Source organism: Chenopodium album, chromosome 22 (genome assembly GCF_948465745.1).
Source record: "Chenopodium album chromosome 22, dcCheAlbu1.1, whole genome shotgun sequence".
In the NCBI taxonomy this organism is placed as follows: Eukaryota; Viridiplantae; Streptophyta; class Magnoliopsida; order Caryophyllales; family Amaranthaceae; genus Chenopodium; species Chenopodium album.
Window position 1 is genome coordinate 10,738,001 of NC_137855.1, and position 25,126 is coordinate 10,763,126.

At 35.4% G+C, this 25,126-nt stretch overlaps 1 protein-coding gene across 1 annotated transcript; it reads left to right on the plus strand.

Moving 5' to 3' along the window:
- Positions 1–1,515: 1,515 nt before the first annotated feature.
- Positions 1,516–23,410, plus strand: LOC145605762 (myosin-9-like). Its single transcript, XM_081661826.1, has 38 exons — positions 1,516–1,950; positions 3,742–3,870; positions 5,046–5,189; positions 5,673–5,818; positions 5,893–6,049; positions 6,134–6,192; positions 6,564–6,723; positions 6,830–6,979; positions 7,060–7,196; positions 7,282–7,428; positions 7,537–7,638; positions 8,478–8,535; positions 8,616–8,717; positions 10,494–10,531; positions 10,716–10,842; positions 10,924–11,106; positions 11,197–11,328; positions 11,435–11,544; positions 11,695–11,755; positions 12,000–12,177; positions 14,400–14,605; positions 14,727–14,846; positions 17,384–17,482; positions 17,622–17,843; positions 18,067–18,206; positions 19,391–19,502; positions 19,850–19,891; positions 19,985–20,236; positions 20,685–20,840; positions 20,964–21,170; positions 21,264–21,407; positions 21,620–21,690; positions 21,775–21,874; positions 21,957–22,013; positions 22,131–22,187; positions 22,274–22,354; positions 22,463–22,545; positions 22,909–23,410. Exons 1-38 carry the CDS (start codon positions 1,948–1,950, stop codon positions 23,030–23,032), a joined length of 4,596 nt encoding a protein of 1,531 aa, XP_081517952.1. The 5' UTR covers positions 1,516–1,947; the 3' UTR covers positions 23,033–23,410.
- Positions 23,411–25,126: the final 1,716 nt, after the last annotated feature.

The following is a 25,126-nucleotide window of genomic DNA, read 5'->3' on the forward strand; positions in this document are numbered from 1 at the left end:
GGACGGGGGAACGACTGGAATTTGGATGGGGCAGGGAAGGGGGACTGGGATCGGGACAGGGGAAGGGGTTTTCGAGGGTGGTTGGTGGTTTCAGGGTGAAGGGACCCCGAGTCGGCGGTTTAGGGGGAGGGAGAGGGTGGAGAGAGTTGTTGGTGGTTGACGGCGCTGACGCTGGAGTTGGGGTTGGGGGCTGGTACTTTCATGAGGGAGGTTGGTTGGTGCTGTCGTGAGGGAAGGAGACGGTGGTTATGTGATGGAGGGAGGCGGGGTGTTCAGGGGACGGGGTTCAGCGCACCGTCGGCGCCGGGGTTGGGGGTCTGGGTGACCGGAGCCACGGGGATGAGGTGTCAGGGGCGACGGGGAAGGTTTGGGCTGGTGGTGGTTTTTATATATTTATTAATTTTATTTAGTTTTTCTTAAAAAATATTTAACTTTTTATAAAATTTATTTTATTTTAATTTTATTTTTTTGGCAAATTACGTGGTGAAACGTGTCAAGTAACTTGTTATAACAGGTTACATGACCGGTTGGGACCATTTATAGCGGAGTGGGTATAAAGGTCGGATTATTTAAAAATAATACAAAGGTGGGATTATTTTTAGCGGACGGCCCAAAGGTGGGATTATTCTGGGCAATTTTTCCTTTAGAATATTCAAGAGTTTATTTTGCCTATATAAAGGGCTTTAGGATGTAAGTCTTGTAACGTTTTAAATAGAGAGAAGTTTTGAGTTATAATGGATCAATTTGTATGAATTGTTTTAGCAAGAGAATTGCGTATATTATTTTGTCGGGAAGGCTTTCAATTTAAGCTGTTATTAAACCTTGGTTAGTGACAATAGCTTCATATCCTAGTTACAATTTGATTTCTATATTTAATTGTTCCATATCCTTTAGATGTAGGGCATGTTCATATTTGAGAAATTTTCAAAATTTTCAATATCCTTTTAGATATTTTATGTTCATGCTTTAGATATTATATGTTCATGAACATGCGGAATTTTGTTAAATTTTATAAAAAGTTAATGAAAACTACAATCCATCTGATGTAAAGCATGTGGAATTTTGTTAAATTCAGCCCGTTTTGTGTGCGGTCGGCCACACCATGTGGCCACTTAAAGTAATCCCTATAACATTGATTAAGGGTCTGTTCTCATTGACTGAACTCAGTTGAACTGAACAGAACTGATTACAGCTGAACTGAAATGAATATTTTATAAGAGAAGGAAATTAGAAGCTGAACTGAACTGAACTAAACTTATTTTATCAAAACTGAACTGTACTGAAAATAATCGTATGAGATTAGGCCCTAAGTAACCCATATAATATCGACCGAGTAACCAAATTTATGTAACAATTTTTTATTGACAAAAGTTTTATAACAATTTAGGAAAAACTAATTGTATTTTGCCATTTCACGCTTAATATTCCTTTTTTTTTTTTTTTTAATTTTTTATTTTAACTGTCGTTTAGATAGATGAAGTATTGTAAGAATGATGAATCTAATAATTCCTACAAAATTTCCCGTTACCACCCAAAATCAAAATTACTTCACAATCTCTAAAATGCACACAATTGAACGAAACAATTTACGCGCCAATTTCGAGCGAGAAAAACTACAAAATTTCGATTAATTAAGAACCATGAAAAATCTCCTACAATTTGGGCGTAATTTGCAATGATTGATGAACATCAACGCGAAGTTACAGGGCTAATTGCAGAATGTCACTCCCACTTCTTTGCCGGGGAGAGAGAAAATCACCATTCTCAACTCCATTTCCAACCACCAAGAAGAGGAAGAAGAAGAAAATCGATTGATTTTTCTCTGATTTTGGAGGATTATATCCCTAATTGGAGAAATTTGGACAAGGGTTTTGATTAGTGAACGTTAAATTGATGATTATGATTGCGAATTTTGGCGATATTTGACTGAGTATTTGAAACCTAAAAATGGTATGTGATTTTAATTTATTTATTTTTTGTTTTTGATTTTGAATTGCTGGAATTTGATTGATGATTGTATGTTATGAGATGTTGTAAATTTTAGGTTTCAAATTTGATTCTAGATTTTAGATGTCAAATTTTGTAATAATGGTGAATGTGTTGGACAGTTTCATATTGTTTGGTTTGATTTTGATATATTAGATGATGAAGAATGTCATGGAAGTACCATTGGTAGAATTAATGCAACAAGGCTTGGTAAAGGGTAATGTCGAATTAATACTAATGAAGTGGAAGTCTAATATGATATTTCCTTTGTTGCATATTATCTATCGAGGTAACAAACTTTTTTCATTCCATAAACACGTCATATTAGAATAACCGTGCACTATTAAGTATTATGTGCATAGCCTCTACTAAGTTAAGCGCATCCCCAATGATTGTAGCTAGCGACTAACTTGCAACTTTTAGAAGGTCCAGTTGATTGCCTAATTGTTGAAGTTGAAATGGAATTAGCTTGGGCAAGCTAATTTACTTGGAAAAAGGAGGAAGAATGGTAGCACAACATTTATTGGCAAGTAGGATTTGTTTAATAAGCAAGTAAGTTGCTAGTTCATTGGGATACAAACTATTGAAACTAGCTAGAAATGGGAATAGCTTGAAATCCTATGTGGCATGACAAGCTAATTAGCTTGACAATTTGACATTGGAGATGCTATGGAATGGGGTATAATTGTATAAAGTAGCAAGTTGTAGAAGTAACTTCTACCTTTGCTATGAGGTGTCCTTATAAAATGGTAACGAAATATGCTTTTATGAAAGCAGACTTTATGAGAAGGCAAGCTGTAAAGATTTACTATTGTCCTCGTCTCCTCGATGTTTTGGTTTTGGCTTATGATGGGACTAAATAAAATGTCTTTTCATCCTATGAACTTAAGGTGTATGAAGTTTCATGTTAGATCCTTTGAGCAAAGTAACAGAGGCTCCGGTTCAGCTGAAGTTGATTAGGGTATTGGTAGATTTATGTTAACATAGCTCTTATTTGAAACTCTTTGATGGCGCTTTTTGAATTGAAGTATATGTAATAGTTTTCACTATGGTAAGAAAAATATTGTGGAATGGCTGATATCCAGTTTATAGTAGAGCCCATTGCAGTGAAGATGTAATAAACACATTAGTCAGCTAATTAGTTTCAGTGATAAGTTCGACCAGTTCAACTAAGATGCTCCAGGGTTCAAATCCATGTACTTTGTACGATCCAATTAATATTTATGTCATGCAGATTTTTCTTGTGCTTCTCTACTATCTATGATGTAACATGCTAATATATATGCCTATTGTATAAGGTTTTGATTGCGTCTGTGTCCTTCTTATGTTGCTGTGGGGAGATACCATGGTCATGTCATGTACATAGTGAGGAGCATTCTAACTTTATCTTTTGCATCAAAAGCTAGTAATCATGTAACCTTGAGTTATGTTGATTGTAATCTCAATCAAAAATCTATCTGATGTTGATTAGTCCTTTGCCAAATGGGGAATGCACCATAAGTAAACAGAATCCAAATATAAAGAAAATGTTCTATCCCAGGACATAAAGTTGTGCTAATTGCTAAGTCCTGGACTTTAGCTTATTCACTTCGTCTCAGGTACAGCTGCAAGTGTACAGTGAGACATGTACAAAGTAATGTTCTTGATGACAATTCTTTTGATGGCCCATTTTCTCTGATGCAAATACTTTTTAATTGTGGTGCCTTTTTTTGGTTTAAAGATGATCTGTAATATTATTCATTTTATTTGCTACAGGGTACTCCAGTAAACATAAAAGCAGGCTCTCATGTCTGGGTTGAGGACCTTAAATCAGCTTGGATTGATGGACAAGTTATAAAAATTAATGGACAAGAAGCTGAAATTGAAACTTCAGATGGAAATAAGGTACCCTGACATTTTATGCTTTTGCTTGTCAATCAACACTTTCAAAACTAGTGATGGAGGTTTGATGCGCCTTTTGATGTTAACATGAGGAGAGGGGTTATGCTGGTTGTACACAAATTTTGGGCTAGCAAGATTGTCACTTGATAATTTCAATTACTTTGTCAGTCTGTCTTCAATTCCTCCTTAAGTTTACTTGTAGCTTTAATCTTTCTTTCTTAGTATTTCCAAGAATTCCAACAACTGAGCTATATTTAGGTCGTTTTATATGATTCTCTACTGGTCATTAACATCGCTAATTATGATCGTAGATGGTTATCAAACAAAGCTCAACTTTGTGGAGATTTGCTAGATTATATCTCCGGTGAGAGATCTTCTTTGGGAACATGCCATTGTGCCAATTAAGTTAGATGTGCTTTGGGAACATACCATTGTGTAAATTCCCTTATTGTCAAAACCCAAGTGTATACCGTCATACTTGGAAAGGACTTTGGCTGAAACATTATTGTGAAAATTACTTGTTTGCAACTGAGTCTGTTCTAATTTCTCTATTGTCAAAACCCAATTTTACCTTGTCATACATTTGAAAGGACTTGGGCTCACACATGTTCATAGAAATATAGAATAGACGATAAAATTTTGATAACCTCAGAGCTTGTTATCTACTGTGTTTCTGAACATGGCATTGTTTGCTCCCATTGCTTATTTATGGTAAGCATTTGACATCAGACTTGTAACTTCAAGCATTTATCTTGTAACACTAGGGTATTGTATAAAATCTTATTCTTATGGTAGAAAAGTACTTCCTCCGTTTTCTTTTACTTGCAACACTTTCCTAAAAAGGAAATGTCACAATACTTGCAACACACTATAAAAGGAAAGTTACTTTAGGGAAAACTTATACTATTTCCCTTATTTAAAGCACATAACCCACTAAATTACACTCCTAGCAACCACTCATCCCATTTTAAAGTGTATTATATCATGTGAACCCCACATTTCTTAAAAACCGTGAAAAAGTGTGTGTTGCATCTAAAAGAAAACGGAGGAAGTATAATTTATCTATTCATCTCAAATTGATTGATTCTGGTGGCTAATATAATTAATCTGTTCATGTTCAGAATTGAAGAATTTAGTGACTTGTAATCTATTAAGTGTCTTACCTGTATTCTGTATAGGTTGTTGCAAAATTGTCAAACTTATATCCCAAAGACATGGAAGCTCCTCCAGCTGGGGTTGATGACATGACAAAGCTGTCTTATTTGCATGAGCCAGGTGTTTTACAGAACCTGCGCACTAGATATGAGTTCAACGAAATCTATGTAAGTACTGCTGGGCGTCATCCCCCCTCCCTCTAAGAAACAGTATTGAGAGGGAGAGAGAGAGACTTTGATAATTGTACAAGAAGAATACCCATTGGTTCTGCCCTGTTACTGTTTATGTTTTGGTTTGGGAATAGGGTTACCACCTTTACGGCTTTACCTTTTGGCGCCTAGGGTTGGGAAGGACTGAAGGAGTAATATAAGATTTTTTGGTTGGTCTCTTTGTAACTTCTTTCTTGAGAGTGAATGGTTTACTTAGGTGCCTGCCTTGCAGGCCTTTGCTGCATGGGTTTTTTAGGGGCTGTTATGCACTAAGGATTACATGTAAATTTTGTTTAATTCAGAGAACACCATGGTCTTAATTTGTGTATCTATTGCTTTCCTCAATATATTTTACCATATTTTTTAAAATATATATCATTTAAGGTAAGATTCTAACCGAATTCTGTCAAAATTTATGCAAATAATTTTCGTTGTTGATAGACTTATACTGGAAATATACTCATCGCCATAAATCCATTTCAAAGACTGCCTCATCTTTATGATTCTCACATGATGCAACAATACAAAGGGGCACCCTTGGGTGAGCTAAGTCCTCATGTTTTTGCAGTGGCTGATGTTGCTTACAGGTTATATTTGATCCTGTTGCTTTTTGTTTCAAAATATAAGTGTTGTGCAAGAGTAATTTTTTGTGGATGGACAGGGCAATGATAAATGAGGGAAAAAGCAATTCGATTCTTGTAAGTGGTGAAAGTGGAGCTGGTAAAACTGAGACTACAAAGATGCTGATGCGATACCTTGCTTATTTGGGGGGTCGTTCATCAACTGAGGGACGCACGGTTGAGCAACAAGTTCTTGAAGTATGATTCTTCTGTTTTTTTCCCTATACGTTTTATTTTTTTCTGTCATATGAAGTTTACATGTACTATATGGTTAATATGCAGTCAAATCCAGTTCTTGAAGCATTTGGGAATGCTAAAACAGTCAGAAATAATAATTCCAGGTGAACAATATCTTCCCACTTCTATGAAACATCTTTATGCAACTTAATTTCTAGGATGTTTGGCTGCTAAAGATCAGTGTTAATCCATCTCTAAGCATATATTGCAGCAAAAATTGTACAAAAGATATTCTTTGTTTCTGCATAAAAATAAGAAATTGATTCTTGTCCTGGGATCCATGATTGATGCTCGATGTTTGGCTGCTAAAGATCAGTGTTAATCCATCTCTAAGCATATATTGCAGCAAAAATTGTACAAAAGATATTCTTTGTTTCTGCACAAAAATAAGAAATTGATTCTTGTCCTGGGATCCATGATTGATGCTCTTAAGTTTTTTGTTTGTTTGGATGTTTTAAATTACTTGTTATTGCAGCCGCTTTGGTAAATTTGTGGAGATCCAGTTTGACAAGCGTGGAAGAATATCAGGGGCCGCTATCAGAACTTACCTTTTAGAAAGATCTCGTGTTTGCCAAGTCAGTGATCCTGAGCGTAATTACCATTGTTTTTATCTGCTTTGTGCAGCACCTCAGGAGGTATAAATCTGTTCAAATAAGTCTTATTACTCGTATGTGTGTATTCCATTTCTTTTAAATGTTGACATAAATGGGATTTTTTGTGCGACGCTGTTCTGGTTTCAAGGAGATAGAGAAATACAAACTAGGAAGCCCAAAAACATTCCATTATCTTAATCAGTCAAAGTGCATTGACTTGGTTGGCGTGAGTGATGCAGAAGATTATCTTGCCACTCGAAGAGCTATGGATGTTGTTGGAATCAGTGAAAAGGAGCAGGTATTCATTTTACTTATCTGTGCATGGATATGAAGCTGTGGCGCTGTGCATTTTGTTTTCCTCACTTTCTTTCCCTTCAGGAAGCAATTTTTAGAGTAGTTGCTGCAATTCTTCATCTTGGAAACATTGATTTTGCTAAAGGAAAGGAGATAGATTCCTCTGTTATAAAAGATGATAAGTCAAGATTTCATCTCAATGTTGTCTCGGAACTTCTCATGTATAAACTACTTCTGCATATCAACAATTTTTTGTAGCAACATTAACACAGACAGGAAAATGAACATTTATTTAATTTATGTTAGGTGTGATGCTCAGGCATTGGAAGATGCGTTACTGAAACGTGTCATGATTACCCCTGAGGAAGTCATAAAAAGAAGTCTTGATCCTCTGAATGCCACAGTTAGCAGGGATGGCTTAGCTAAGACAATCTACTCTCGTCTCTTTGACTGGTATAATTATAGTGTTAGACCAATTTTATATTGCTGCCGCTTCCTATCTATTTTTGAATTTGAATATTGATGTCATTCTCCTCTTAGATTTATGCTTTCCTTTTGCAGGCTGGTTGATAAAATTAATGTATCAATTGGACAGGATCCAAATTCAAAGTCCTTGATTGGCGTCCTCGATATCTATGGTTTTGAAAGTTTTAAGCATAACAGGTAAGAATAAACAAAGTTGACAAGGAAAATTTGTTTGTAAATATACATATATATAAATATAGTGAAGACATGGGTAGGAGTTTCTTGTTATTCTGACTAATTTCTGGTCTATCAGAGGTTAGACATCTGCAGAGAATCTATTTCACTTGGTAATAGAATTCTGTCAACCAATTTTGCTTGTACCTAGTATACATATGTTGTTTATTATGGTAGCTGTAATTTAATTAGCAGATCCGAGTTCTTGGCATTTGGGACTGTTTTGGTTATATAGTAGCATTCTAAGCATTACAATGACAAATTTGTGTAGATTCCAGTTGGACCCTTTACATGTTTAGTTAGGCAATCTGATGGGCTGTTTTGGTTGGAGCAGTTACCTCTTAAATGAGCCTTTGGTCCTTTGGAATATCATTTGACATGTGTCATTGTTGTTATTTCCTACTGGAAGGGTAATCAACATTCATTGGATTTTGGTGGCCTTAAAAGTGGTTCTGAGGATTTGACTCAGAATTTAAGTGCATGTGGCCTTTTCCCTCTTGTTTTTCAGGAACATTGATTGCTAAATTTGTACTGTTTTTGATATGTCCTTCTGATTCTTATCTGGTCATTTGTAATAGTTCTCAATTCTCATCTGTCCATAAATTTTAGTCATGTATATTCCTAAGGACACTAGGTATCACAAAGTTATTTTTGTAAAACCATGGAGACTTGTAAAATTTACAGGGCTGGGATAATGTGACAGTTATTCTTATACAAAGGGATTATGTTTATTTAAATTTTTGGAAAGCCTTTTTGTCTTGCAAGGCAAGGAGAAACTTATATTTTGGTATCATCTTGTTCAGCTTTGAGCAGTTTTGCATTAATTTTACTAATGAAAAGCTTCAGCAACATTTTAACCAGGTGAGATTTTTTTGTATAAATCTTGCACTTTCAACTGCTTTTGCCTTTTCAGCTCTAATAAAGTTTGTGGGAACTTGCAGCATGTCTTCAAAATGGAGCAAGAGGAGTATACAAAAGAGAAGATTGATTGGAGCTACATTCAGTTTGTCGACAATCAAGATGTTCTTGATCTTATAGAAAAGGTAATTTTCTTGCTCAGTTATCTTTCAATTTTGTGGTTTGACCAAGAATCTCAGTCTCAGCCCTAAATGATATGGGTTTTAAGACAAATGCTGTAAGGTTGGGGGTAGTTATTTCTATGATCAGAGTTTATCTTAAGATTCTAGATCAGAAAGTGACAATCAATGAAACAATTGAGCTTTATTATCACAAATTGAAGAACAATGTAGCTCTATGCCGTTTTTGCAGCCCAAATAAAAGGCAATGGAAATAAACTGAAGTGCCATGTATGAATGTCATGAGTCATATTATAGGTGTGAGGAAATCATGAATGAACTCACCTTCAAGTCTTCAACACATTATCCCAAAGATTTTGGGTGTGGGTTGAGATTAAATGAAACATGTCAACCATATACCTTGGGGATTCTCTAAGTGTTACCATAGACTCGTGATCTCAATTTTTGGTAATAGTCTGCTCTTTTAATATTTGCTGTGCTGATATGTAAAGTTAAAAGGATTAGGATAACTACCATATAAAATAATTGCGTTGTTTACAAAGTTAAGACTGGTGATTGCATGATTTTTTAGTTGTTTACATTCTTGTTTGCAAGAAATGAAAGGCAGGATCTTGAGCTTATTGTCAAAATAATATTAGAGGTAGAAATTTACAGAATGCAGATATACAGATAAGAACTTGAGGTATAAGATCTCATGTTAACGGCAAGTAGTCCAGATAGAAAATTTGTTTCCTATTTATGGATTTATAATAAATGGGAGTTGAAGTTTCCCAGTGCTTATGAGTGATTAGTTTAGCACATCAACATTTGTAGTCATGAATTATGAATTAATAACCTTGCACCTTCAAACTTAAGGGCGATAGGTAGGAGTTTAGAAATTGAGTGCAGGAAGCTCCTATGTAGAAGACTAGAGGGTAGGATCTGTAATTTTGTCATTAGATAACAAGTCAATGACAATAAATATGATCATATGAATAATCTACTATCAGCTAGCACAGTTGCAAGAACCAAGAGGTCTTATGGCCTATCTTTGATATGGCTTTTTTTAGTGTATATAATTATATTATGAGGAACATTTCAAACAAATTAAGGGGGATTTTTGGTCTTGTGATTAGCTTAGTTTAGTTTAACATGGATTCTTGGTCTGTAATTTATTTTTTCATTTTTTTCTTTTACCATGGTAATGATCCCTAGAATTATATATGTGTCTTTCTTTGGAGTTTGAGTGTTCGTTTGTCCTTTATCTTCCCATTTAGTGCTGATAATATTTTTCCCCTTGTTTTGGAGAACCTTGTTATGCCATGAAGGAAAAAGGGAGGGAGTGGGGAGGGGAAGACAAGGTGGCCCAATCCCAGTGGGAAGAGATTTGATCAAGTAAATTTGTGAAATATTTAATGTTTTTTGGGAGAATGTGGGCTAATTACCGAGACAAATTTTTTATATATACCTATTTTAAAATTGATTCTCTCAATGTTGTGAGATGCATATTCTTTTCTTTCTAGTTTCTTTTCCCATTTATTTTTCTTTTTTAAGGTTTAGCTTTTATAAACTAAGTAAAGTAATCAACAATAAACTTTTGAAGAAGACATGAACCATTAATCATCATTTTCTTTCATGTCAAAGGCCCTGTTGTGCTAAGCTGACTTTTATTAATCTGATACGGATTTTACCTACTAAGTTGAATTTTCTTGCTCACTTTTTTTTTTTTTTCTTTTTCCATGAAACTATTATTTAGAATTAGGATAGTTGCTTTGCCTGACCTTTCCCTATGTTTCTTTGCAGAAACCAGGTGGAATAATAGCTCTTCTGGATGAGGCTTGGTAATCATTCTTTTTTTACTTATGTATAGATACGCATGTATTGAATAAAGAAAGCACACAGTTCTTGTTCCTTCGCCTTTTCTAAGGTTGCTTTACCTTTGCAAGATTTATCTTGAAGCGGGCTGTTTTAAATACTTTCCCAGTTGCGCTCACGTGCATTTTGTTATACTTTCTTTTTCTCTAGTATGTTCCCCAAGTCAACTCCTGAGACATTTGCATCAAAGCTTTATCAGACTTATAAAAATCACAAGCGCCTTCTCAAGCCAAAGCTTTCACGAACAGACTTCATTATTTCTCATTATGCTGGGGAGGTATGTCGACCTTTCAGTCATTTATTGTGCTTTGTCATTGGTGCAATTATACTCATTTGCATTCACTGCATTTTGATTTAGGTCCTATATCAATCAGATCAATTTTTGGACAAAAATAAGGACTATATGGTGCCTGAACATCAAGACCTGGTAACATCTTCCAAATGTCCATTTGTAGCAGGCCTTTTTCCTCCATTGGTAGAGGAGACAACAAAATCTTCAAACAAATCTTCTAAGTTTTCCTCTATAGGCTCTCGGTTTAAGGTACTTTTCGACATATTTGACTTTTAAGGAACTTTCTTCATTTTCTGTAGAATAGGTTGATAATGTTGTTATTTGGTTTTTTTGTTGTAGTTACAACTGCAACAGCTGATGGAGATACTAAGCTCCACAGAACCTCATTACATAAGATGTATAAAGCCAAATAATCATCTAAAGCCTTCTATTTTTGAGAATGTGAACATCTTACAACAATTGCGTTGTGGCGTGAGTGCAACTTATCTATTTGTCTACTTATAATGTATAGAATGTATTCTACCACGTATATTGTTCTGGTTCAATCTGACTTATTGACTTTTGCTTGTTCATTTAGGGGGTCCTAGAGGCAATCAGAATCAGTTGTGCAGGTTACCCTACTCGTCGTCTTTTCTTTGAGTTTATCAATAGATTTGGACTCCTTGCTCCAGAGGCTTTAGAAGGAAAGTATGTATCATCTTCTTTTAAATTTTTTTAATGTACAACTGAAGTTGAACTATTGCTTCTGTTGATTTTTTACGACAAACTCACTTCATCCTCTTCTCTTCTCCCCTCCTAATGGTTTATCTGGTATTAACTGACCAAGTTCGTATGCAGTTATGATGACAAAGTTGCATGTGAAAAAATATTGGAAAAGAAAGGGCTAAAAGGTTATCAGGTATTACTCTACTCCTATCCTTGAGATGATGACTATTGGATTCTTCACTATAGCCTCTAAGGTTTCTGCTTGATGCTAATTTTTCAACGGAATTGAGTTATTGTGTTTGATATGGACATCAGTGTATTGTTGAAGAGAATTTCTCTGCTTTAATCCTATCTAAGTTCAGCCAAACTATTTGTCCACTTGGTGGTTGGTTTCCTGTATTTTGTCTTCAGTTATTTACATAACAGATTTATCGCAGATAGGCAAAACTAAAGTGTTCCTGAGAGCTGGTCAGATGGCTGAATTGGATGCCCGAAGAGCTGAGGTACTCAGCAATGCAGCAAAGATTGTACAGAGACGTGTGCGAACTTATTATGCCCGTAAACAGTTTATTGCATTGCGTGAGGCAGCAGAGTGCATACAAGCATCTCTGAGAGGTAAATTCTCCATTATAAATTGCGTCATTGTAAGAATTACTTCAAAATACACTCCCAATACACTGAATAATAGAAACCGATTACCTCAATGGGCTGACTTTAAGATGGCTTTAATGCACATATGATCATACATGTAGGCCTATGTTATTATTATATGAACAACCTCCCACTTGGGCCTCATGTATTTCCTAATTTCCTCATATAATATGAATACTCTTTTGACCTTCTTATGACCTCAATTCTTTGCTATCATGAACGAAGGTATCACTTAGAAATTTTGTTCATTAATCAATTATCATGCCAACTCAGGACCAAAACAGCCTTTGTGTTTAATATTATGACTAAGCCCCCAATGATTACGTGTATCAAAACTTGACTAAGTGATGTACTTGATTCTTCTAGAATTATATAAAAAGATTGTCTGTAATAAAATGAACATTCTAACACAAACTCTTACTAAATCTGAACATTACCAAATGTCATAGCACCCATATGAGCTGTATGCGCATGAAAGATCTTGGGTGGTATAGTAAGGAGATCCGCATTCATAAAGATTGTTTCAATATGTTCCATCAACTCTTTCCACTCTGAATTCCTTATTTATACAACATGGAACTTAATATCAATATGTTTGACTTTCAAGCTACTATTGTTTTAATTAGAATACAATACCACAGACCTAATGTCACACAATATCTTTAGAGGTCTTTCAATACCATCTACAATTCACATTCCAGTGACTAAATTTCGCAGCCATAAATATGATTAGATGCCTCGAAACATGCTATAAACTCTGCTTTCAAAGTGGAAATCTGTATAAGTTCCTATAAATCTCTCTTCAAGGATATGGATCCTATGGCAAGTGGATAAACAAAGCCTGATGTGGATCTAGAATAGCCTTGGCATCCAACATGATCAGAGTCGGACTATCCAGTGTTTTTTAACTGACCCGACCTCCTATGTGTGAGGATGTAGTGTTTTGTTCTCTGAAGATGTTGCATTACTCTTTCAGTCTTTTGATTGCTTCCCAGTGATCCAATCACATATTGCTTAGATATCTGCCAAACATGCCAACAATTTACACAATGTCCGGACATGTACAAATATTCCCCACTGCTGAAGCATAGGGAACATTTTGCATCTCTATGTTTTGAAATTATTTTTAGGGCATTGGTCGAGACAAAACTTATTTCATTTAGCAACAGGGGTACCACATGACTTATCTTGCATGCCAAACTTTTCAAGAATCTTCTCAAATTTCAATGTAGTTTCTTTGTTATATTCTCGAGAAAAATCTCGATATATCTCAAATCCTAAGAAAAAGAATGTTTCTTCTATATCTTTCATTTCAAATTTCTTTGATACAAAATCTTTTGGTTACATGCAATAGCTCTATATTGTTACTGGCAAGCAATATGTCATCAAAACATAAGACCAGGAAAATATGTTTACTCCCATTGAACTTATGGTACATACAATCTTCAACCGCCCTCTATCAAAATCAAAAGAGATGGAACTAGGTTCTACACATATTATCCAATAACAATTTAGATGCTTAATAAGCCATAAAACTGATCACTTCTATGTGCTGACTTAAGATAGCTTTTGTACGCATACAATCATACATTTATGCACCCATTATTATTTTCCTAACAGTTTGAACATGAGTCAACATTCTAAAACAAAAAAAACAAAAAAAAAAAAAAAAAAAAGTATGAATCTCTAAGATGAGGGAGTTTAAAGGGTTACAGAGAGTGAAACTTTATTTTCCCTTGTTTGGATATGGGAACGGGTGACAGGAAAGGAAGGGATGGGATGAGATGGTAAAAGATCCATTACCCTTTCACTTACCTTCCCTCTGCCATTCTTCCCAAACATACTGTTAATCTAATTAGAGAACTAATTTATTCATGTCTCATATAAAATAAGTATATGTGTATTTTTATTTTTATAATCTTAATATATCAAAGGATTATAAATCATACAATTTTGCTGCACATTTGCTTACAAGTCTCTCCCACCCTCCCCTCTCCCTGTTTCCTCTTTTTCTTTGTCTCTTAGATGTGGTTAGGGTAGGGCGCATCTAGGCCTTGGAAGTTGGAGACTTGGAGCTGTCTCTCTGTGTGAGAGCCCAAGGAAATGTTCCTTTCCCTAGTTATATGAATTTTAACATGCAATTTATGCTTATGATTGATTCATATGCATTTTTCATGTGGCTTTAGGAAACCTTGCTTGCAAGCTGTTTGACAAAATGAGAAGGGAAGCAGCCGCTACCAGAATTCAAAAGAATGCACGTAAATTTCAAGCTAAGAATAAGTATAATAAACTTCGTATCTCAGTTCTAGCCTTGCAAATGACTTTACGGACAATGGCTGCTCGTAAAGAATACCACATTAGAAGGCAAAACAAAGTGGCAGTTCTTATTCAGGTTCATTTTATTTATTTATTATTTATTTTATTTATTTATTTTTTTCAGAATTGGCTCATTTTATCATATTATTCTGCTCTGAAAGATAGTACTTCTGACACTCTGGTCATACTTGGAACAGAGCCGATGGCGTTGCCATAGAGCTTCATCATACTATAAAAAGCTAAGGAAAGCATCCTTAGTTACACAATGTAGATGGAGGGGAAGACTTGCAAAACGAGAACTAAGAAAGCTCAAGATGGTCAGTTATTCAGTTTTGCTTGCATTATGCTTGTTGTGCCATCCTGTATATTATAATAATATGGCAGTTTTCTTATCATTTATGTCCTCATCCTACATAAACAGAAAATTCAAATGCTGGGATATGAGTATCTTGATAAACTGGATTAGCCCTTCTCTTATAAAGCTTGGCAGGAGATAAATTTACCCTGACAAAGGATGGGGAAGGGATATTTAACAATTATATACACCCAATCCCCCCCCCCCCTGCAGTAGTTAACTAGTGTGTGAGGGGCTCAACATGGTACATCTTTAGATTTTTTAAGCGTTTACTGACTGACATGTGATTGGCGTTTGCTGATCCCTTTTGGGCAGGTTATGGAGACAGGTCTGTGGGATAAGTCCCTGTCCTCCTGATTCAAATTCATTCACATCACATGACATCCATGGTTTGATAATATATCATATTTAATGGCTATGATTCTATTTCTTGATACCAACAGCATACATCTGAAGAATATGGCTGAGGAAGAATCAAATGCTCCAAGCTTGGCTGATTAAACAAAAATTTAGGCCATAACATGGAATTTAGATATTTAAATTAATGATTTGAACACCTTTTCTGTTAATGCTACTGTATTAAGGGAATAGGGTAAGGTCTACTGGGTAGTGCTTCAGAAAAGTTTTCTTGACATTTAGTATTTAGTCAGCTGTATGTTATTCATGTTTAAATAAATTTAATATCGTGCAATGCTGCAGCTGGTTCTTCAGTCAAGATAGATCTTCTGATATCCTATATAGGTTGGTTTGAGTGTTGATGGCACAGGGTAATGGAATTTCTTGTTCAAATACATGCTAAGAATGCTAATCACATAGCAATCAAAGCTTTTTGTCTTGTGATTCTGTTAGGAATAGAATAAGGACATACTTTAGCCTTTATCATACTAAGTAGCAGCAGTACCCTTCTATTTGGATGAAAGCATTATAGAATTAAGTAAAACTAACAGGCTGAAGACAAGGACAGCTTAGACCTTTATTGTTTAATTGTGGAGATATGGCAGGGAATTTCTTGGTGTTATGGACATTTTTTTTTCCTTCTTTCAATAGATGGCTATCCTCTATGCAAATCTTGGAGAATTGTAAATTTTGTTACTTTGCTTGTTGCTTACAATATCTTACTTGCTACGTTTTCTGAAACTAGGATTGCCTTTGGTATTTTTTTTTATATTTAATTTATGGTTTACAGTCATTTTGATCATGCTGTTATTTTGTTTTTCTCTTCCTTTGTTTTTTCTGTAGATATCATACATAAGTACATACTCCTTTCGTCTTCAATTAATTGTCTTCTTAGGCTTGTACATGCATATTAAGAGTAACTAATAGGGCATGTAGGCTTTTGGGGTAGATATAAAGGGCTGTATTAAAAAGCTGATTGAGAGAGAGGTTTAAGGAAATAGGACTGCAGATCATAGGACTACAAGAAATAGGACTACCAAGATCACAAGATCACAGATACAAGAAATAGGACTACAAGATAAAATTTAAGGAAATACGACTGCAAAACATAGGACTACAAGATCACAAATTGTAATCTTAAAATTTTAGGAAATAGGACTGCAAGATCATAGGACTACATGATCACAAATTGTTATCTTGAAATTAAAGATCATAGGACTACAAGAAATAGGACTGCAAGATCATAGGACTACAAGATCACAAATACAAGAAATAGGACTACAAGATCACAAATTATAATCTTAAATTTTAAGGAAATAGGACTACAAAATCATAGGACTACAAGATCACAAATTGTAATTTGTAAACTAAATAATTTAAGGAAGTGAGACTACAAGATCACAAATTGTTGCATAAAATCCATTTAGTAAATCAATTGATTAGTTCATGTAACATTTAAGCTTTTCATACTCGATTTTCTGAACCAAACTAATCACCATTTGGGCATGGAGATGGAGCTAATTGAGTCAAATGCATGCTTCCCCTATCCCCTCCCCAATGTTATGTTTTTTCATTATTTAAGGAAGTTTGGATATGATTAAAGCTAAATGCAATCTTCCATCTTATCAATATTTGTATTGCATGGTCTGCATCAGGTTGATGGGGAAGGGCATTATAAGTAGTGCATTCTGACTAGTATCTTGAGGGGCAAGAAAAGTGAGCTAGTTAGAGAAGGAATGATAGTAATAGAGCCCAGTAGGGAGATAGGAGATATGATCAATGTTGACTAAAGTTCTATTCTGTTAGCTAATTCTTAGTGAAAGTGTCCAGCCACTTAAGCTGGGATTGATTTGCTCTATTTGGTTTTTTTGTCTCATAAAAAACAATTAACTATCAATAATTTCCCAAATTTCTTCTTCTTCCTTTTTTTTCTTTCTTTTTTTTTTTTCTTCTGTTTATCCATTCTATATATAACATCCTGTTACCGTCATTGTCAATTTCAGTCAAAAGAACCATCATTTAACATGATATTATTTCATGGATGCTCCCCTCAGCTTGTTATTTTCATGCTTTTGATCAACGGATTCCATTTGTATTGGGCAGGCATCAAGAGAAACAGGGGCTCTCAAGGAAGCAAAGGACAAGCTTCAGAAGCAAGTTGAGGACCTCTCATTGCGTTTACAGCTGGAAAAACGGTTGCGGGTACTGCATTTTTTCTTATTTGCAAGTTATGAAGTTGTGAATTCTGTTAAGAACTAGGTTTTAGCTGAATACTGCTCTCAAGTCATTATTATCCCTCCTTTGATGCTCTAATAAGAAGATATATGCTACTATCTTGCAGAGTGATATAGAGGAAACAAAAGCCCAGGAAATAGCAAAACTGCAAACTACTGTGCAAGCTATGGAAATCAAAATAGAAGAGACAAATTCGTTACTTGCGAAGGAACGAGAAGCTCTGAAACAGGCCCATGAAGAAGCACCCCCTATTGTCAAAGAAACTCAAGTATTTGTTGAAGATACAGAAAAACTAAATTCTATGAAAGCAGAAGTGGAAAGTTTTAAAGTAAGGTTTAGACATAGATCTTTGGTCCCATAAAATTAGTAATAATTTATATCTTTACACTTTCCAATATAGTTGAAATTGTATTCGAAATATTTGTAGGTATTGCATGAATACCACATTTCACGATCAGCTTATGTGCAATTTTTAACATTACTATTATTATTATTGTTACATTCATTTTTTTGTTTACTTTGATTGACTTCTTAAGATCTATAATATTCAGGTCTTATTTGAAGTAGAGAAACAAAGAGCTGATGAATCTGATCGGAAACTTGTTGAAGCACATGAATTGAATGAAGCAAGGCTTAAAAAGTTAAATGACTCAGATGGAAAGGTTCTGCTGCTCCAAGAATCCCTTAATAGGTAATGTTATTACAAGCATATGCAAGTCTCCTTTCTTACATGTCTGAATACAGATGGTGTTATATCTCTAAGTGTCATAGTAGTGGCTTAAATAGATGTGTCAAGTTGTGCTGTAGAAGAGAGTTTTCTCACATCCATAATTTAAAGTTGTTGAAGCATTCCCTTACTAGCAACCCAAATTTTGGAATTGCTGTGGGTTTTGTTCTGGTAACTTAATGAAAAGGAAGCTGGTTCTAGCTCAAATTTGTGTAGATTCTGAGTCACAAAGACTGTAAATTAATGGGTTATTGTCTCCTTGATTACAGACACTAAGGCTTTACTTTCATCTCATTGGGAAGATATGTGCTATCGAGACAGAAAAGTAGCTGGATAATTAATTAATTATCTGTATATTACTTTTAGATAATGGTGATAGAAGCTGTCAAATCTGCGGTATCTCAAGATCCTCGATGCTTTATCCTGTCAACTTTATGTGAGAAGTGCTCCTGATGATATGTTGAGACTGCCTTGTTTTTTGGTTGCCTGTATTTTACATATTTACTTGGAGAAAATTCCCGATATCAAGTGTTAAACTTGTTGATTTGTTATTATAAAAGAAAATGTAAATAGATTGCTGTCAAGGAGAAAGCCCTGCAAGCTGATAAGTTTGCATTCAAGATAACCTTGTTATAGTTTCTAAGACCTTGTGAGCCTTAAGCACTGAGAGTTAGTTTGAAACATGAGACTGGAACTTGAATGCATGCATTTTGACCTTCCCTGAAGAGGGGGTAGTGCTAGGTCATTAAAATTAAGTTGCTGTGTGTTATTTATAGCAATGCCTCCATTTTATTTGATTTTAATTTTAAGTTGTCCTTTTGCATGTTTCTCTCTCTTCTTTTTGAGACTGTAGTACCTACATTGGATACCCATCCTGAATGGGTGTGTGTGTAATGTGTTTAGTTTGCTTATATCATGTTCAGCTAGTAATTTCTTTCACTAAAGATTTGAATCAGTAACTACTGCATATATAGATGTTCAATAGTGAATTCACTGAATTGAGAGGCATGGAGGATCTGAATCAACATTATTTTGGCATGTTCAAAAGATGTACATATAATTCTTTAATGTTTTTGACTCAGTTCTGATGAATAGAATTTTTGGCGATGCTACCATTTATTTCACATTTTTTTGACCTTTCCGATCAGGCTAGAAGAGAAGATTGCCAATTTGGAATCAGAGAATCAAGTTCTTCGCCAACAAGCTGTCTCAATGTCATCCAATAAGTTCGCCTCAGGTCGCCAAAGATCGGTTCTTCAGGTATACTCAGTGATGAATACTGAATACTCCTTTCTGAAAATAGCCTTGCTGTTAGTTTTGGACGTGGAGAATAAATTGAGAGAGAAAATGTTTGTCAAGGAAAGTGAAAAAACTTGATGTAATAGTTTGAAAAGGTAATTAGAGAAGGGCCCGAAGTGCTCATGAGAAGGCAACATTTTTAATATTGTTTTATTATAACTGACAGGAAGATATTTTTGAGACACCTTAAAATGGTAACTGACTTTAGAAAAATTGGTTTGGTATGGAGGGAATAACAAATTAATAATCTCCAAAGTATGAAATCTAAATGTTCTCTAATGTTCCTTGTTTTCCTGTTTGACTGGCAGAGGGGATCTGAGAGTAACCAATTTGTAGACACGCATTATCGGGTATTTTTCTTTAAAATATTTTTGCTCTACCACTTTGCATTATGCCTACTGCAGTTTCTATTTTACTCAAATTACTTCCTCTTGATGCTTCAGGATTTGCATAGCCCTTCCATGAATCATAGAGAAACGGAAATAGAAGAGAAACCACAAAAATCTCTTAATGAGAAACAGCAGGAGAATCAGGAATTGCTTATTCAATGTATAGTGCAGCCTCTGGGTTTTGCAGGGAACAGACCTATAGCTGCTTGCTTAATTTACAAATGCCTTCTTCATTGGAGATCATTTGAAGTGGAGCGAACTGGTATTTTTGACCGAATTATACAGACAATTGGTCATGCTATTGAGGTTTGTAATCTGAGCCGCTATGTTACTAAGGTATAAGTGAATGTATTGGACATGGGTACATATCCAAGTACTAGACACATTTTGGAAACAGGGACACTGTTCAACGATTGGACACCAGCGGGATGTCCTTGGCATCCATTTTTCATGGTCTTTTACGTTACAAATTACAAACATATATACACTTTTCAAGTTGACTTGTTTCCTAGCTGTTAATATTTTGATTTCAACCCCATTTGTGGACAGATATCACATCAAATTCTTTTTGCCCCTCACTTTTTAAATTCTATTTACGAATAAGTGGTTTGAGATTATTTAGGTTTCTGGATGAGAATCAAAGTAGATATAATGAAGAGTCTGGAAGATATAATGTAACATATATTAGCTAATATTCTGGATTAGTCTTTCAAATGAAACCTGTTAAGTTAAATCTCGTTTTCTTTGAAAAAAGGCACAGGATAACAATGATATACTGGCTTATTGGTTGTCAAATGCGTCAACTCTTCTCCTGCTGCTGCAACACACACTGAAGGCAAACACTGCAGCTGGAATGGCACCACAGCGCCGCAGGACGTCATCAGCTACTATTTTTGGGAGAATGAGCCAGGTAGATTTATGAGAAGGTTTTATCTTTCCAAGCTATGTCATTTGAAGTAGATACATTTTCTTGAAAGATCTGATTTTTTAGTGACAAATTTAACTGTCCCATATCCTCCTTGCCTCTATACAGAGTTTCCGAGGAATCCCGCATGGAGTTAGTCTTGCCTTTGCCAATAATGGCTTGACTGGCGGTACAGATTCTCTGCGCCAAGTTGAAGCCAAGTACCCAGCTTTGCTTTTCAAGCAGCAGCTAACAGCATACGTTGAAAAAATTTATGGAATGATTCGAGACAATCTTAAGAAAGAAATTTCTCCACTGCTTGGATTGTGCATCCAGGTTTTGTAATTTGCCTTTATTCCTTGAGTTGAAATACAAGTCATTAGTCCTGGATGTTGTCTCTGATCTGAGCTAGCCCTTTTTCTTAAATAGGCTCCACGAACATCAAGAGCAAGTTTAGTCAAGAGTTCATCACGTTCAGTTGCAAACACTGCAGCCCAGCAAGCGCTGATTGCTCACTGGCAAGCAATTGTTAAAAGTCTTGGGACTTTCTTGAACACATCAAAAGCAAATCATGTTAGTTTAATCTCTTTGTTCTTATGTTTCTTTTGGTTTCATATATATATATATATATATATATATATATATATATATATATATATATATATATATATATATATATACCCTTTGATGTCTTAAGTGAACATCCATCCTATTATATGCTTTTTCATGCTAGTCTTTGCACCATTAATGCTTTTTTGGCTTGTTCTTTCTTCCCCCTGTTTCAGGTGCCTCCATTTTTGGCACGAAAGGTATTCACGCAAATATTCTCATTCATCAATGTTCAGTTATTCAACAGGTATTGTATTTCATATACTTTGTGATTTTTTTTTTTACTCTTGATAGAAAATATAACATAAGTTTTCTCCACTTTTTGATGCAGCCTTCTATTAAGGCGTGAATGCTGTTCATTTAGTAATGGTGAATATGTTAAGGCGGGTTTGGCTGAGCTTGAACATTGGTGTTACCTTGCAACAGAAGAGGTATCAGTTTTTAAGCTTACTTGATCTTTGAATATATGCAGTAACCCTCTATTTGATATGAAGTAATATGGAAAGGATGCAGTATGCAGGTTCAGCCTGGGACGAACTGAAGCATATTAGGCAGGCTATTGGTTTTCTGGTAACATACCTCCTTTCATCATCTTTGATTAATCAGACACAGTTAGTATCACGAGTTCACGACTGATGTGCAAGAGAGCTGAGTGGTAATATGATTTTGTACTTTTTTCTCCCGCAGGTCATACATCAGAAGCCAAAGAAATCCTTGGATGAAATTAGTCATCACCTCTGCCCTGTGAGTGAAAAATAATTGAGAGCAATAGTTGATCAGCATAGTAATATCTTCAAAAAGTTTTGACCACTGTTTATGCCTGTGGGTAGGTTCTAAGTATACAACAGTTGTACCGGATTAGCACAATGTACTGGGATGACAGGTATGGCACCCATAGCGTGAGTCCAGAGGTAAGCCCAGCGGTCAATATTTGCCATCGTGATTATGGAAGAAATATTTCAGTCAGTTTGTTAGATTAATGTGTCCAATTGCTAGCTTAATTTATTCTTTGCAACCAGGTTATATCTAATATGAGGGTCCTAATGACGGAAGACTCAAACAGCGCAGTTAGCAGTTCTTTCCTGTTGGATGATGATTCAAGGTCTGCTCGTATTTCTGACTTCTCTTAGAGAATATAGTGAATTACATTGATCCCGCTTTGTCTTGCCATAGTGTGAACTGCATTCCTCCATTTCTTCTGGGACTCTTTTCTGTACTAGTTTATGTGTTACATACTTAAAGAACTAGTAGTGATGCCTTCCTCAACAAACATGTTTCTATCTGAGAAAATCCAAGTTTATCATCTTGATATACTCAGGATATGAAGAGTTTTTCAAGTGATCAACCAAAACTAGATCATATGCCTGCTTTTTTTTTTTTTTTGAGGCAAGATCATATGCCTGCTTGTTAGAGACTTTTTTTTTTTTTTTTTTTTTTTTTTTTACGTTTTTTCTATTTGGTGCAGTATTCCATTTTCTGTTGATGACATATCAAAATCAATGGAAAAAACAGATATCTCAGATGTTGAACCTCCTCCTCTTATTCGCGACAATTCGGGATTCAGCTTCCTGCTGCCTCGTTCTGACTAGTTACTTTCACCTGTTCAAGATAGCACAATTTTTTTTTGTCATCTGCTTTTTGAGTCTCAGCACAAATTTTCTGAAAAGAAGATAGGTTTGACATATTATTTTTTGCTTAAACTGTAGCTTTCTAAGTTTCTAGTGTAGTTAAATATCCATATTCCTAGAATATAAATAATTCCTCAGTTTTACAGTGCTTCAGTTGGAGCCATTGGGATTTCATAAAAACATAGTCCTTCCTGGCTGTAGTTGTACAAGCAATACGAAAACGATAATCATGTAGTTTTTTGCTGTCTCGTGCTGCTAGAAATCTAGAATTTAACTTTTGTTCGTGGCACCGATTAGTTCTTGCCTCTTTTTCTCTTAAACTTTCTTGTTTATTTGAAATTTCACACTTACCAATGCGCAACTATTATTATTTATTATATTTTATTCTTTTTGTCCATGCATATTATTTCATAATCTTTTTACTTGCGGCAGTGATTATTTCCTCCCCCTTTTTTTTTTCTCTCACACTTTCTTGTTTATTTGAAATCTCGCACTTACTATTGCGCAACTTATATTATTAATTAATATATTTAATTATTTTTGTCCAATCAAATTCAAACACTCAAGCTTAGATCAATAACTAAATACCAAAACACAAGGCCATATCAAATTTCATGTTCTTTTTTACAAAGGTAAAATCAAAACTAAATATTTTAGCTTGAGTTATAAATTTAATGTACTAGTATAATTACAAGGCTTCAACTGGGACCAAATAGACCAAATGCAAGTGGTATATTTTATACGGAGTAAAAAGAACGTAGCCCAAACCTGTCAATATTCGAGTGGGGTCAACTTTGATTAGGTCTGATATATCAATTTTGGTATACATAAATTGATGCGTAAAAGCCTAGTTATCTATAATTATAATCTACATAGTAGGTTTTGTTCTCTTCTACTTATTCAAAAAAAAAAAATAAATAAATAAATAAAAAGGGTAAAAGTAATTGAAGTACGATAACTAAAAAAATAAAAAAAAAGATTAACTTTAGTAAAATTAGATGATTAATTCAGCAAAAATTAAAAATTAGTACCCCAACTTACAAGAATAAACATATAAAAAAGGGAAAAATTGCGGAAAATAATACCACCTTTGGCTCGTTCTTTTTTAATAATACAACATTTTGATTAAGTCTTAATAATATAACCTTTGGGGGGTGTCAATCTTAATTCTTAAACAAGACATTACCTGTTGGTAACCTGTTTTTGAAGGTTACCGTGACATGTGTCCATTGTTTTATTGGTTTTTCAATATAATTAATGAATTAATGAATTATTATTATTAAAAAAAAAAAAAAAAAACTACCCAACCACCACCACCCAGCCACCTCCTCTCCCTTCCCCCAAACTTACGCGCGCGACACCCTCGGGCCTCGACGGCGACGGTACGGCCGGTGACCAACATCCTCACCATCGGCCAACCACTTCCCCCTTAACCCTGATCTTCCCCTAATCCCTAACACGCGAGCCTCACCGCGACGCAACACAACAGGGGGCGATTTTCAAGCAAGGAAAGGGGTGAGACGTTGATATTGGGGTATGAGAAAGGGAAGGAGTTAGTTTAATTTAGTGGTGTTTCTGCGGGTTGTGTAGTGGCTGGTTGCGAGAATTAGGGTGGTTTTGGTGGTGGTTGGGAAAGGGGAAATCGGCAGGGGAAAGGGGAGGTCAGGGTTAGGGGGTAATTGGGTCGGTCGGCGGCGGAGGAGTTGGTCGCTGTCATGGATGTTGCTGGTTCAATGGAGGGTAGAAAGCTCAGAAGGTGCTTTAATGGAGGAGACGAAGCTAAGAAGATGCTTCAATGGAGGAGTGAGAGTAGAGTGCAATGGAGGAGAGAGAAAGGGGGAGGGGTGCGGCGAGACAGAGTCAGCGTGAGAAGGGGGAGGGGAGAGGAGGTGGCGTGGTGGTTGCTGGGATTAGGGTGGTTTTTGTTCGCCGGGGAAGGGCGGGTTGCCGTGGTGGAAGAGGTGGTTGCCTCTTTCTTTCTCTCTCTCTCTCTCTCTCTCTCTCTCTCTTTTTAATCTAAAATTAATTATTTAAATATAAAAATTTAATTTAATA

Coding starts and splice junctions, on each gene's coding strand:
- LOC145605762 (XM_081661826.1), top strand. Junction 5,190..5,672: donor ATGAGTTCAACGAAATCTAT/GTAAGTACTGCT, acceptor CGTTGTTGATAG/ACTTATACTGGAAATATACT. Junction 10,843..10,923: donor TTTCTCATTATGCTGGGGAG/GTATGTCGACCT, acceptor ATTTTGATTTAG/GTCCTATATCAATCAGATCA.